General features: G+C 37.1%; 1 protein-coding gene across 6 annotated transcripts in view; it reads right to left on the minus strand.

Moving 5' to 3' along the window:
• WAC (WW domain containing adaptor with coiled-coil) overlaps positions 1-16,343 on the minus strand; it is a 54,139-nt gene that overhangs the window by 15,585 nt on the left and 22,211 nt on the right. For all 6 annotated transcript variants that reach the window (XM_048951968.1, XM_048951971.1, XM_048951970.1 and 3 more), the window contains 6 exons: positions 14,713-14,819; positions 13,853-13,968; positions 13,266-13,378; positions 11,501-11,809; positions 1,773-2,018; positions 69-191 (listed from right to left, as the gene is read on the minus strand). In XM_048951968.1, the coding sequence (XP_048807925.1) occupies positions 69-191; positions 1,773-2,018; positions 11,501-11,809; positions 13,266-13,378; positions 13,853-13,968; positions 14,713-14,819 (1,014 nt within the window). The remainder of the gene's footprint in view (positions 1-68; positions 192-1,772; positions 2,019-11,500; positions 11,810-13,265; positions 13,379-13,852; positions 13,969-14,712; positions 14,820-16,343) is intronic.

The raw sequence follows: 16,343 nt of genomic DNA on the forward strand, positions 1-16,343 counted from the left end.
AGCTGTATCAGCCTTTATAAAATACAACTTCACTACTTTACATGAGTAAAAAAGATAACTTTTAATACCTTGCGTAGACAGTTGTGCTGCTTGAGAAATTAGGGAAGTGATATTGAAAGCAGATGGTCCAGCAGTAAGAATTTTATGGAGTATAGACTGCAGGGAGGCTTGTGTCACAGCTGCTGTTAGAACTAAAAGCAAACATTACATTTTACTGAGAATTCTAGAACATAAGTTTAAGCTGTTAAATGCATGCAGCCAGTCTGAAACTGCTCTTCCGTTATCTTTTTCCCAACATCCATGACAAATCAGAAAGCCATGTGATCAGTGACATAAATTCATCTCGTGAATGCTTGGCATGTTTAATCAAGCCCTTTATTTAGTAGTTTAGGACATTCATTGGAAAAAAAAAATCTTTTAAAAACTAAGTTCAATTCTTCAGCTTAATCTTATGGATCAACTATAATTCTTAAACATAAAGATAACATTTATTCAATTTATTATTACAGTAAAGAAGAATAAGCTTTTTCAAAATGACTGTAATTTAAAAATGATAATAATAATAATGATGATGAAGAAATAAACCAGCATCACTTCAGCTCACTAAAAGGTTTCAGGAAAGTAGAGGGAAACACTATTCCCAATTCAAGAAACACTAACACTTAAAATACCTATTATTGGGGAAAATTAACTGCCTGCTAGAGGAAAAAGTAATGTTTTTCATGTTAAAAATCCAAAAGTTCTCATTTTTCTCTGCATCATGTGCATGATGAGGGCAGCCCCGCTGCGGAAGGTGAAATCATGCTGCCCATCTGCATATCAGCAGGCTCTTATGCTATCACAGCAGCACTGAGCACAGCTGCTGCTCAGGTTTGCTCAAAGAAAAGCCTGGGAATTCAAGTTAGTGACTTTCCAATAGAATACAGCAGGACACATAATAGGACCTGTAATTTTTCAACCCAACCAACCACGATTCTCCAACTTTTTCAGTCTAACCTCATGCAAATAAGCAGTTATAAGAGCTCCTCCCAGCTCAGAAAAAGAGACAATAACCTACTGGACTACTGATGAAACCACATTTGTTGATTAAAAGAAAACCAATTGAAATTTTTTTCCACAGAAACAACTGTTATGGAAAAATTCCTAAGATTAAAGTAAAATCTGATCATTTTCATGGTTTACTCTTTTAGAAGATTAAAGATCTCTGGGCACTACATACAAATGTTTTGCCTCCTATTTAAATTGATGATCAGCACAGAACAAATTGAAACAAAAAACCCAGCGCGCAACACTTCCTCTTTCATTTAGCTTGCCAGCAAAATTAGTGATACACCATCTTACTCAGTGGGGCCAACATATTCTGTTAAATAAAAAAAATGATAAACAACTTCCAAAGCACTAGAAGTTTTGGTATTTGCAAACACTACTAGGATGGCAGCTCAAACTACAGAAAACAAACAACACTGCATAAAATAAACATGTGAAAAACTAACTAAACTTTGAGCAAGAGAATACCTGCACAGTTGATGCATCCCTGGCATCAATGAAAAACTCTCAGGTACATCAGAATTCACAAGCATGTTAATCTTAAACATCATCTGGCTAATTTTAAAAGGCTGAACAGAAAAACAAGGTAACTAGCAACCCTCACTTCAGGTAGGGATTTACTTACTTTTCATTTAAGGTAATAGTGGAATTTACTACAATTTAACTACCCACAGTATACTAATGTGCATAAGTAAAGGATTACGTGAACTTTAAGGAATCCTTACCTTCATTGATTTTGGATATATCTACGCTAGAATTATTAAGCTGCAATGTGGCTTGCAGAGCAGGCAGCAACTGTCGAAGGAGATTTGGGTCCTGAAGTAATGGAGGAATTGGTGACTGTGGGACAGGTGAGACAGGAACTGTAGGAGCTGATGAAGCAGGTGCAGACGCTGGATTCAGTCCAGAAGCAGAAGATGTAGAAGGAGTTGTGCAAGAATGGGATACAGTCTTGTCCACGGATGTAGACTCTAAATAGAAGGCAAAGAGTAATTTTCATTTTCCTCAGTACAGCCTCATAACTCCTCACTAGCAAAATATTCACATTAAATTCAGAAGATTGAACTATTAAATATGATTATAAGATGAAAAGATACATACAAATATTCATGTAACAAAAACTGAAGATATTTGATAAATGGTGTCATTTGGGTTACTGAACTTAATATGTATTAGCCATACACTCAAAAATACTTTAACTTCCAAGAACTGGATGGAAAGCTGTCGACATGACAAAGGCTTCCCACCCACCTCCAATGTACTCTGAATTATTAAGACAAACTCAAGCCAAAAATTCTTCATTAATGTTCTCTTTAGCAGTACATATCCTCTTGTGAAATGTTTTTTATTATGCACTCCAAACTTTCTTTGGAAGACATGCAGTGACAAAAAGCATTAAGTCCATGGACTTACAAACAGATGGGTTAATATGTCAGAATTCTGAGGGAGGGAATAAGATGTACTTCATTTACTCAGGAATTAGATTTCAAAAGCTACAAAAAAAAAGACCAAGTGTGTCACGTACAATCCAGCTACAAAAAAAAAATGCTCAAGATTATAGTTAGGGTGATAATTTGCACTAGAAATCTAAAACAAGAGCTGTTAGCATCCCCACCACACAGGGGAAAAACATCTGAATGTGTACTTGCTCATAATTAATTTCAAACTCATCATCAGCTTGTTCTCAAACATCAAGATCTATTTCCTTTACTTTCTTATTCTCTTTTTAGCAAGTAATTGCTTACATACGTGCTTAGTGCTTACGTTATTAGTTATATCATACAAGCTTAAATTTAACTTCATACAAGTTAAGTTAAATTGGGCTTAATTAGAAGAAAAATGCCATGATATAATCTCAGTTAATCAACAACTTTTAAATTTGACTTACAGTCAGTATGAAAGTCTCTCCTGCATTCCAGTACCATAAGAAATTCTTTCTCTGAAAGTACTTCCACTAACTATGGGCATACAGTCACTTCCAATACTCTTCCTTTTAGAAGCCTGGATCATCACACTTCAATTCCTGCTTCCCTTTCTCTCACATCCTCCTTTCAACTCCACCTGAGGCCCTACAGTACCAAACAACCCGGACGATGACTGGAAAGACGGGTACAGATCCAAGCTCTCATTGACAATGCTTGCCCACAATACTGAAGGCCTGGATTGGAAACGCACCTCAGATTGGGGAGAGAACATCAACACAGATTCACAGATAAGCACTTCAGGTAAAAAAATCCAAACGAAAGCTAAAGTAACTGGGAGGGAAAACTGCACTCTAAGCACTTCTGGTTTTTTATTTGTTTGTTTTGTTTTTCCTTTGGAGAGATATTAAAGGTAAGAAGAGGTTGACTTCTAGTAGAGAAGAAAAATCAAAAGGTCTTGTTTCATTCTACTGCTTGAGAACAAAGTCCCACACAATTCCTAGAAGCTGTAATTTTCTGACAGCCTGAATTACAAGTTCTGTGTTTGATTCTACATTGGAAAAGAACCCTAAAAAACATTTAAGAGTGACTGAAGTGAGTACCACTATGTAAATCCAATGGGATTATACTTCTCAGTTAAAATGAAAAGGAAAAAAAAAAAAAAAAAAAAAAAAGGACTTCTGCACAGTTTCTCTAGAAACTTCATAGCAGGCCTCCAACACTGGAAATAGCTTTGTTGCTCATTTGCTGAGAAACCTAAACTAGAAGAAATGCTGAAGAACTCCAATTTGACTGCTTGTAAGGATGTGAAGGTCAGGGCACACAGACACAGTCTGATCTTTCAGGCAAGTTTCTAAAAAGACATAGCCTTGTCTCGTTACAAACACCTTTGGACAAAAGGTTGATCTGATTGTATTTGTAAAGGCACCTGGTCATTTGGACAGGAGCTTTCATAAGAAGAACTGAAAACTTGAAATAACATGAAGAGACAAGAAGCATTACAAAGACTGAAGAGAAAAAAAGATGTGGTTACAAAACCTTTATACATTTTTCAGTAACGTGACCAGAACAACCAACTACATACCAGCCCTCCCTATGAATGCACTGAGTCATTAGTCTGCTGCAGAAATACTGCATAGAAAATCTTACAATGCAAAGGTGTTCCAAGTTAGTTTAGCAAAATTACAGGAATACAAGATAGATCAAGTAAGCAAGAATCTTATCACACCATAAAGTCTGAACAGAATCTGTATCTGTCCTATGCATGTACTGGCAGACAAAAGCAAGGGAACATGGCAGAATGGGGCAGGTAAGTGCTAGTCTTTCACCCCATGACTCTGAGAACCTGTGGGGAAGGGAAGGAGGGAGGAGAGGGTGGCTGTGATGACCCTGATTGAAAAAGAAACAAAAACACCCCCAAAAGAACAGAAAATAAACCAACTGAAACCCAACCAAACACCTAAGCAACTACCAGAACTAATAGCTAGACGTACTTAATGTAAAGAATATTTCCTTCACAGCTAGATTGAGTTCTTTTCTTGGCACTGGATCAGACCAATCATGTTTCTGTACAACCACTGGTTAAAAGAAGAAATCAACTGCTTTAAGCAAGGGAAATGCTCACTAATATAGTATTAATTCACACAAGCAGATCCAGAGCTTTAAACCATACCACCACAGCAAGCATTTCCAAGTATTTTTCAGCCACACTGCAGTGTTGTACACACACACACAAAACTGAATCAAAGGCGAAGATGAATGAGCAATGCAGTGGAGGCAAACCTTCAATGAGTCCTGACTCATTTCTCGTCCAAAAGGACTTAGAATCTGTCATACAAAACCACAGAATGCCAAAGAGCCTTCAGAAGTACTTGAGTTTGGAGAGGTTCTCTGCTACAAGAATACTAACCAAACTGACACAATCAAAATGATTCCTTTTGAACAATGTGGAAACACTGTCCTGCAACTGTACTATTGTGAAAGTTTCATGTATGTGTTAAAATACATCTATGAAAACAGAGTTTTTGTACAATCATATGAACTAAACACCTTGAGAAAACGATGTGGAAAAAGAAGTTCGTGGCCAACACACACAGTGTCAGCTTTTGAGACCATTAACGTTACAGAAACAGCAGTCGAGATGTAACAGGAGTACATCTCTGTGCTCATAACCATCTAAATGTGCACAGTACAAAGGGTATGAAGTTTTTTTTGCCAAAGCAGAATTGACAAAGGTATGCTTGTGGAAGCATTTGCTCTTTTCAAGCAGCCTGAAAAGCCATTTTCTTCTCTACAATGGGAAAATCTTTCATGACAAAATCTTACATACTAAAAAATCTGAAATACAGCCGCTTCTGTAAAAGTAGATTTTTAATTACCTTAATTTGGAATTATTTTATATTTGGAATTACACAGACCTGTAACTCTCATTTCAGACCTCAACCACCACAAAACACATCTGAAGAGAACACAATACTGAGAACATTTAGATTTCTTTACAAATGTCAGTCTTTACAGCTCTGATACACTGGTCTGTACCTGACTCAATACAGTACCTTGCTCATAAACAAGCTACATGCAGTATCACTGCAAAATAAGGATTCTAGTTATTACCTAGAATGGCAGTCATTCCTAAATCTGCTTTTAGCTATTAATACATCAAACACAGATTAACTCTGAACCTAAGCATATTTTTACAAGCAGAAAAAGCAAATCTTGTGTCTGTTAGAAGTATTCTTAAAGAAAAGATCAACTATGTTGCAAGGCCTGTAAAAGTATTAGATGATGATGAGCTAAAACCACTTGGCATTGGACAGAATAACTCTGTGGTCCCTTCATTGTCAACAGCAACTTGTAAACAAATACACAAATGACCCTAATGACACATACAATTTCAGCTACTATCATGAAGTCCCAAATGAAACTAGTCAATAAATAAAAAAACAAAAAATAATTAAAACCGAGAGCATAACATCCGCTGTAATCTTTTCACTTATGGAAAATTTCAGGACTTGAGCTCTTCCTTTAAGATCACTGTTCCAAAGCAAAAAACACCACCAGGGAGGGAAAAACCTTTTGACTTCAGGAGCTTTTAAAGAAAACTTGTAAATGAAAAATCCAGCAATTCACTTTGTCTCAACAATATGAAACATACAGCACGCTTTCTGAAAAGAACAGCAAACAAAACCAACAAACAATGATTGGACAAAGCCTACGTACACTTCGACACCAAAACAAGTTTCTGAACCACGAGGCCAAGAGCTCAAGCTGTCCAAAAAACAAACGGCAAAACAAACTACATGGCAAAGAAAAACCAATTAAGCTTGGAGCTTAACTTATAGCTGCATGAAGAGCTTAGTAAGTGGTTATACAGTAGAATGGAGCATTTTTTAAGACAATCATCATGAAGAATGAGCTTTCTGTCTATAATTACTCTGCTGGACTGTGACCTGTGATCACATCTTTTAGCCTAGAAGGAGACAAGTCAGAGACATAAGGCAGCATTCCCCATGACAAGAACCAATACGACAAAGGTGCAGGTTTCACAAAAGGGCAGCTGAAAGGAAGTAACTGGAGGCCACTGCTTGTCCCTGAAAAGTCATCTCAAGTCAGAGCTGAAACATTCCACAGGATATTCCAAAGCAGTATGGATTCCTAAGCAAAAAGGACAAGTAATCCTTTCAGAAAAATATGGCAGATTAATTTTGGCAGCTGCACCACAGAGTTCTCCAACGACAGCCTAGGGACAAGAAGGCAAACGCTTCTATTCTCAAAGTTTGAGGCAGTAAATTAAAACGTTGCTGAATCTTGCTGTCATTAATCATGGCCCCTTCATAACAATACTGTGCTGTGCCTCAGCAAAACAGGACCAGTGTACCTCATTCTGAGTTGTGTTTTCAGCCCACAATGTTTCAGATGAAAAGCAGTTTATCAGACCAGGCTTAACGCACAAGTGAAGACCCTGTCTCAGCAGAGGCCGACCCAGCTCCATAGCGACGTTCCATCTGTGCCTGCAGCACTCCTCCTTCCCTTGCCTGCTACTGCTGAGCTGCCCAGGCTCAGCGATCCCAAGGGAAAAAGGGAGATGCAAAAACGGATTTTCTGCATGCCAGCTTCCCTCACAGTCCTCTTCCTGACAACCCACAGGCTGGTATTCTCTAAACATCAAGTAGCTTTACAAGGTTGTTGTAGGTAGTTGCTTCTTATTCTGTCATATATATTTGAAAAGATTTATTCCAAAGGTTTTTATTATTTAAATGACATGGAAATTTCCCACTTAGGGCTGACTGCACAATTTCCAAATTATTAATGTGACCCCTTGAGTGTTCCAATTAGCTTTTTCTATTAAGTTTTATTTTGAACAGTAGAACAAAATGCACTTGAAGACATTTGAATTCAGCACTTCATCCTTACTCAGCACATTTGTGAGCTGGAGTTAAATCTCTGCTCAGTTAGCAACAATCACACGTGCTCTCAGCATGCTCACCGTGGGGGGGAAATAGCACTACAAAATGTTCAGAAAACCAATGCCTTACTGCCCCATAAAGCTCGCAGCTGCTTTATTAATTAAACAGCCTGCAGAACAGCTCACCAAACTACCTGATTTACTGCTAATAACTAAGAATCGTAATGCATTCACCTGAAGTACTTATGTGTACAGTCTAGTGAGTGTTTTCCACCAAGTTCTCTGTGCAGTGTGAGTCACACTGAGCTTTTTAATTCAATTTCACCTATGAAGATTATTAAGCTACAGCAAGATACATAGATATTTTAAAAAGATGCATTTTGAAGATGTTTGGACAAATGCAGCCACTGCAACAACAGTAACTGGGCTCTCAACTGCACTCAAAACCTCTGAAATACAAAAAATCCCAACCTGTATCCTGCTCATATTGGATTACTCCATTCTCAGAGAAGTTTTTGTATTTTTAGCTCCATTGCCAAAATGAACATAACAGCAATGCTCAGCAAACAAGTATGAAACAGTGAAAGAAACCTCCAACAGTCTCACTAATGTAATTTTTTGCAACCACTGTACAAACTGAGCAATAAATTTAGAAATGCAAAACTCAGCCAAAGAAGATGCAGTGATACCAGGAGCCACGTTAATAACTGACCACTGAAGTCTAAGAAGTGTTACAAGTACAAAACAGTGGGTGAGGAAAGAGGAAGGAAGAAGCTCAGCCACCACTGACCAACCACTACAGTCTGGCAGCATCAGCAGCACAACCCACACAACCCTGCGCTGGCCATCCTGCTGAGTTCTGTTGGAGAGTTTTCATAGTACTGCTGCTAGAAACAGAAGTGCTGCTTGACTGGACTTGGAGGAAAGCTGTGAGAAGTACTCTATGGACAGACACGCTGTTAAGGTATGGACAGTACAACATTTCATTCAGTAAGTGAATAAGAAACACAAATACATGTGATGTGCCCTACAGCCCAAAGTAGGAAAAGCAACCCCACACTTTACCTGCATAGAGCACTCACAGTGAGCACAAACAGAAGCAGCAGATTCTGACTGGAACATTCAAATCAAAGGGTAGAGGTCAAATAGTTCCCCAGGAACTCTCCACTACTGCCAGCCATGAGGGCAGAGGACTACTGCTAACAGCTGAGCTAGAGTTCAGCCAGGGATTTTATTCAATCTCCTTGTGGGACTACAACATACCCCTGCAGCAAAAGAGATTGAGCTGAAAGAAGCGCTGTTGGTTTTTGGTGATTTTGTTTTATTTTTCATAACTATTACTGCATTTTAAAAAATACACACCATTAACAAAACTATTAAAACAGTGGTACATGTGGCATATGCCATATGGCATACGGCCACCAGCAACACAATGACAAGAAGCAAGAATTAGTTTAGCCAAGATACTGCATGTATTATTCAGTCATTTGGACCAAGCTCCCTTAGTAAGCAATGCTAAAAGACAGCTTTACCTCTTCTTAGAGAGAGAGGGATGGTACAGCTAGTGAACAGGAGAAGAAAAAAATAAAAAAGGAAAAAAAAAAAAAAAAAAATCAGAGGAAATCAAAGGCTGTTTCCTTTACTACCATAAAAACAAACCTCCCTAACTACTTTCCTATTCTACAAAGATAACTTTAGGAACTTGTTTAAGCTGTCACAGGATGAGACTTTCTTCATTTTGTACAACAATCACCAACACAACAGCATACCTACAACAGCACAGGTTCACAGCCACATCTGGGAGAATGAGTAACGGAAGAAAGCTATACAGAACCATTAGTGTATAACAGTTTACTCCCTTTGTTTAAATACACGAGGTTCCATGGATATTACACTGGTCAAATTTCATGTTCAAATATCAAATACAAGTCTTAATAAACACAAAACAAGAAAAAGGCAAGATTACTAAGTGTACCCTATGAACAATCGTTTATCATAATACAAAATTGAGTTTTTTTGTTTCTGAAGGAGGAAATTCAAGCAATACACCAAAATTTACAAAGAAATTTTGAAGCCTAATTTTCTTCTACTCATTCAACTAACGAATTCTACTAACTCAACTGCTTACTAACTTTAAAACTGTGACTCACCCTGCCTGAAGTTCCCAAAGTGCTGCATTTGCTCACACTTTGGTGTCACAAAGCAGTTACATCAACTACGCATCATTATGGAATCTATCTATTTCATTCCTATAAGCTTAAATGGTCCCTTTATAGGAATACAGAAATTACATCATTATTGATAAGGAAGCATCTAAGGTAACGTGGATCCTGAGGTAAGATTCATAGTGGCAAGACTGCCCCACACAGTTACCTCTACTGCATGTACCCAACTGCATACACTAAGCTGTCAAACAAATGCCACATCTAAGAAATTCCAGAACTACCTGATAACGTTTGTAGCAGCTGTCACAATGGGAAAATCCCTTCAGTTTCAGCAAGACTCAGTTGCTCAGTTTAACCTGAGGCAACTAATAAAGGTATGCAGTAAACAGGAAAAGAATACCCAGTATGAAGTCCAATCAGACACCAAACAGGAATGAAACACATGCAAGAATGAAGTAACAAAGGGTTTCTTAAAGAACGTTTTAAAGATAGTACTGGAAAGAGAGAGGTTATGCTTAATATCAGGAAAAAAGTATTCTCAGAGAGAGAAGTAATGCATTGGCAAAGGCTGCCCAGGGAGGCAGCTGAGTCACCACCCCTGGAGATGTTTAAGAAGCACACAGATGTGGAACTGAGGGACAAAGTTAGTGGGCATGCCAGTGGTGGGTTGATGGCTGGACTGGATGATCGCAGTGCTCTTTTCCAATCTTAATTATTGTGCGAATCTAAGGAGAGAATATTTCACATGGATGTTTTGCACTGTCACTGTTTAGAGGAGTGTATCAAACTGCACTCAAAGCAGAGGCTTAGCAGCTAATTTCTTGGTGTTCTGTACAAGAACCACATGAAAACCAGCACACCATTCTTCATGCTTTACAGTGCTCAACAGAAAAAGGCTTGCCTCCGTTACTCCGTATTTACCATCAACACTCACATTCCAAATCATGTGAAAACTGCTCAAGGTCTCATGAAAAATTCTTCATGTACAATTTTCTTACATTGCTAGAAATGTTACCATTGGGAATTTTTGGATAGCCAGGAAAATTTCCAACTGCACTAAAAGCTGGAATTCTTTAATAAAGAAAACTAGAAGGCAAGAAAACAAATGCAGAGTGTAAGACCAACAGCAGACCTGAGGCTCAATGTGCTTCTCAGGACTGTATTACTCTTTCTAAACGAGGCATACTCACAAATTTCAGTATCTTTCCAAAATGAATCCAGTGTCACAACAGGTTAGTAATACTTAAAATTAAAACCCAAATCTTTATTAAAAAATATTTTTTTCCTCTCCTCAAAGCTCTGAAACACCTTTTTCTAACAAAATGTTACTCATTTCAATGAGCTTGGCTACATCACTTTTCCATCCTCACAATGTTCTTTAGCATCTCTTCCCTAATAACAAATTAAATCAAATTAATATGTAGATTTTTGAAATTCACAAACAATGCACAAAATCCTCATCTTTGTTTGATGATTCTAAAAGTTTCTGGTGCACAGAAACACAAACTTTCAGCAGCCTTCGAGCAGCTGTTAAAAAACATACAAGTTTTGTAGCTTTCTGTAACAGCAGCACTTCAGATTCACAGTGGCATTCCATTTCGTAAGAGTAGTTCCTAAAATATAATGGTCCAAAATGACTTTCAAACAGCGTAGCTACATCTATGCTAAGAACCCAAAAAATGGCAAACACCCAAAACAACATGAGGCAAGAAAAAAAGTTTGAACTTACTACTAAAAGATGATCTGAAATAACAATTTGCAGAATAAGCCAATAAACAGTAAATACCACAAAATCCATTTAGAATTGTTTAAGAATTAGTAAGCTTATCAAAATGTTGACTGGGTTGTAAGCATGCACAATCAACACAACAAGTACACTTAAGTTCTGGAAGTAACATTTAACCAGCAAAGGAAAAGAAATACCTGGTTTTAAGTACTACACGGAATTTCATTAGACATACCTTTCCTCTCCGTTTTCTGTGAAGGGATGGAAGATGCAGATGTAGGCAGTTTTGATAAAGTAGATGCTCCATTAGCATCAAAGGATTTCTTTGGCTGGTGATCAGATTGTAGAGAAAATGGACTAGGAGGAACAGTGCTTGGGGTAGCAGTTGGATGAACCACTGGTTTGATGGGATGTTGTACTGGAGTAGAACTACTGTGAGTCTCTGCCCTTGGCAGTCTGTAGTCTCTGTCATTGTGCCTGCTTGTTTGAGACAAAATATTCTGTGGGAGCATACTACTGGCGTCACTAGAATGCTTGTCTTCCACTTTTTCAGGATTCCCCAAGTAATGTTGCATTAAGAAAAAAAACAAAGAAGATAAATTAGAAACTTCTCTCTAAAACTGCATTGACTATGATCAATACAGCTGCACATCAATAACTATAGCTGACCAAACTTCTTATGATTAAAAAAAAACTTAAGCAAATCAGCATCAAAAAAGGCAAAATTCAATTTTACTCACTGACAAAATGCATTTTCTCTGACCTTTGCTGGATTTAGAGTTCCAGTTAAGCACTGTGTTTTGACGAAGGGCTGCTTTATAATGAGTGTTACAGTCAAAGTTAACTTTTGAAGTCTCCTAAAAAAATCTAAATCAAAATCTATTATTTTCACTTATATTTAGCATGAAGAGATAATCTCTGCCCTTTTTCTTTTGTTCATTAGAAATCCTGAGCATCATGTATAATTAAGTAGTTTCAGATTCTACCCTCAAAGAATTCTCCTTCAAGTCACTTGAATACTGCCACAAAGAATGTACTTTCAGCTGGATGAATTCAGAAGACCATATATGAAATGAGTGACTAATTTGCATCTGTCACATACTAATGGACGTTAAAGTACACTGCACAGAAAATATATCAAGCAAATACTGAGCTTTTTTATCCTTGATTTTCATAAAACAAGTGGTTACTGAAACATGCATGTATGCTATCTTTTTGTAGCATACAGTTTGTTCTAGCATGGCAATATGTTTTCACGTATACAGAAAAGCATTCCTTTAACACACGTCTGCTTGGCCAAGTCCCACAGAAGGGGAAGAAAAACCACAATTTGGAAAAATAAAAGTTTGGTTTCTACTTTTAATCCATCTAGAGATTTATGCTACAAAATCATTAAAACTATATCAGCACACAGAAGGAATCTCACATGTTTCTAGGAATTGTTTGCACATTTCCTAGAAAAATTTGGCAAAGATTAGAGCTATATTCTCAGGAAAAAAGAAAAAAATCCAAGCCACAGAAAGTCATGGTTTGGGACTTGCTTTGCTAATAGTATTGGCATGGCAAAAATACCTTTGAGTAGAGTATACAAGTTTCTGAAAAACCCTGATACCATTATCTATCAAATTAGTTTGCATTTTTCAGATGTGAAATCAAGTTTTCAGAATTTTTTTCTGCTTTTCTATTTTCACGCTCAGAATATAACACTGACAAGTCTCAATAAGTGCAACACTCCAACCGTACTATCAGTTGTGCAGATTGTTTCAATAACTACCTACACAGAACTCAAATTAGGCAGTAAAAGCTGCAAGAAGGAGTACCATAAAAAGCATTACGAAACTGTGATTCTAGTAAATAAAAGTTGTTTTAAGGAACAACACTTGACATAGCTGTCTGCATCTTCAGTTTGGCTTTGTTTATACGAAGAGAGGAGAAAAGCAGCTTAGGAAATGTTTTTATTTTTTAATTCTTTAAGTTTGGAAAAGAGCAAAACCACATACTTCCACTGGCAAACCCACTGGCAGCTGTCGCCTGCATCACCTCTCTTCTGTAATCTCTATCTTTTGGAAAACTGTTAACTGACATTTTGCTTGCTTCTTTTTGTCTCTGCTCTCTGAAGAAAAAAAAACAAAACAACACAAGTTAAATAAGAATTTACATCACCTAACAATACTTTGTACAGATGCATAAGATGAATCGTTCTAAGAGATCATTGCTACAGATGAAGCTGGCAAACTCCAACTGTTGCTTCCTTACACCAGCATCTGTCCAAGCCCTCACCATATCAAACGAGTTCAGCTCACTAACATAGCACAGACAACATTTCCCCTCCCCCTGTTCTGGGATCACCCAGGCAGGGATAAAATAGGTGCTAGAGGTCATGTATGGGTGGTGGAAACACAAACTTGGACCAGTCTTTTACGGCAGTACTAGATAAACTGAACCGCTCTATAAATGATGTTAAGAAGACTTTTCTTTAGAAGTTGAAAACAGACATATATGTATATATATATATATATACATATATATATATATATATATACACATATATACACACATACACACACACACACACACACACACATACCTTTCCAGCCACTCTTTTGGTTTTTCCCACTGTGAAACTTCTGTTCTGCAGTTGTAGTAGTACTTTTTGCCCGAAGAGCTGATGTGTTCAGACCAATCATCCGCAGAATCGTAAGCCTTTGAAATACAAACAGTGTTGGACAAAAGACTACCCCAGAGTTTTAATACACACACTGAGAACTATGTCCTCATACGTATCCTTATCACTGCTTTCCATTTAGATCACATTCAAATGCCTGATCCATTGCTGGTAAGCTATAAGATGTGACCCCTATACTCCTGCTGCATTCTACAAAAGTTTCTTCTGTTTTATTCTCACTAACCATGAAAAAATAGAAGAAAATAACAGTACACTTACTGGGACACAGCAATATCACAATTGATAACACTAGTTCTCTGCAGCTTAAAATTTCTCAAAAAGTCATTGCAATTGTATTTTCAATCTTTTCCTATGCTTTGCAAATTTATCTGTTCTGCTTTCAGTGCAATTTTTGAACAATCACCACCCTAACCACTAAAACTTAGATAATAAGGTGACAAAAAGTCACTACAGTGCATCTGAAGTAAACCTAGGCAAGAAAATATGATTTTACCAATAAAGTTCAAGGAAAGTATATATCTACTTTATTAAACAATCTCACATTTTAAATTCAAAACACGTAACTCAAACCTCTAATGATTATAAATTAGAACAGTTTTACAACATTTCACAACTGCAGCTTGGATGCTTAAAGTGTTTATAAAAGAAAAACTGATGTTGGAGAACTCAATGAAAGAGGAAGTACATGTCTCCCATTTCAGATAACGCTGAAAGTACTATATATATATAAATGGAGATAAATACTAATCACAAATACTCACTCCATCAGAAGTTTTGCTTGGATTATTGCTGGGATTAGAAGAATGCGAATTTGAACTATGAAGAGCACTGTGGTTATGTGAATTTTCTTGTGGAGAGTAACTGGTCCCTAAAAGAAAAAAAAAAGGAAAAAAGAAATACTTTACCACATATGTTTTCAAAGAAATTACACATCTGAATTCTGAAGAGGCAAAAAGCAGTGAGGGCATATCAGTCACCTGTATCAAAACATCAATCAAATGTGAAGGGTTTCAGAAGACATACACACATATTTCTTCTGTTGCATATAAGGTAAAGCTCCCTTTGACTCTCCAGTTACAATAATGTAGCTTGCACTACTCTTACTCTCAAACTTCATCCCTCAAACAAAATACATAGCCTTTACCATTGTTTTATCAGTATGCTGACAGAGTCCTAACGTGTTAATTCAGAAATTAGAAATCATTTTATCCAAAACATTAAGTCAGAAAGTTTAAAAGGGTTTCTCATTCGCCCACTGTGTTTGATATACAGAAATCACTTTTCAAGTTCACTGAAGCAAGGTGGTTTTCTTCACCCTTGAGTTTCTTTGTACCTGGTCCTACGTAACTATTTCTATTTATGAAAATAGAATAAATTCAGTTTTCCTGCAGCACAGACTCTGCAATACAGCATATTATAAGCAACATTTCTCAGAGGCTCACACAGTTCTGGACCCCAAACAACTGTTTACTGAGGTCACCTGGTTTTCTTCCTTGGAACAATTGAACTAAAAAAATTTCTCACTTGAGCAATGAGAGAAGAGAGAACGCAGCATTTTTTACGCTTACATTTGTGTCTACACTCAATCACCAACTCAACATTAACTCTTCTGATTTCCAGTTAAATAAGCGCTCTCATTTGCCCTTGGTGAACTCTGTATAGATGTCTTGCTCTTACAGACTCTTATTCCTTGAAAAATTCTACACAAGTCTCTTCAACTTTTCCATTCTTCCCATTTTTCTTCCACACCATGCTAAGAAAAATCATTTTCTTATAGATTTCAAGGAGAAACTAAATACTCAAAATACATCAGCACTGACCTTATCTTATCTGCCCTCCCAAGTACGTAACTACTACTACAACAGGAACTACCAGCTTCACATACTGTATCGTAGTTTAAATTTGAAATCAGAAGGGTCTGCAAATACAAAGATCTAAATCTCATGAGTAACCACGCCAAAGAATCAGAGCCTGATACTGTTCTAATAGGTGGGAGTGAACTGAGCCATTAAAATAAGATTTTCTAGGACTCTGAGAGCTCATAAGCAGAAAATGATTTATTACAGTGTATAAGACATAGGACTGGACAGATTATTATACAAATAATGATTTTTGATCCTTCTGACTATGCAAGTGTTGACAAAATTACTACAAAATTCTCCACCTCCTCCTCACACAGGACAAAAAAGCAGTCAGTCACAGAAGCAAAGAAATATGCTATGACCAACGTGGTTCCAACCCTACAAAGAATAAAGACAAATTTCCACACTAGTTATTGACCACCAGAATCATCAGCAGTTCTAAACCCTTTCCAGCACTATTTCGGCTAGCAAGTGTATGTCACTCACTCACTTTAAAAAGTGCATGGCAAGGAAAGGAAAAAGGACATCTC

Source organism: Lagopus muta, chromosome 7, assembly GCF_023343835.1.
Source record: "Lagopus muta isolate bLagMut1 chromosome 7, bLagMut1 primary, whole genome shotgun sequence".
NCBI lineage: Eukaryota > Metazoa > Chordata > Aves > Galliformes > Phasianidae > Lagopus > Lagopus muta.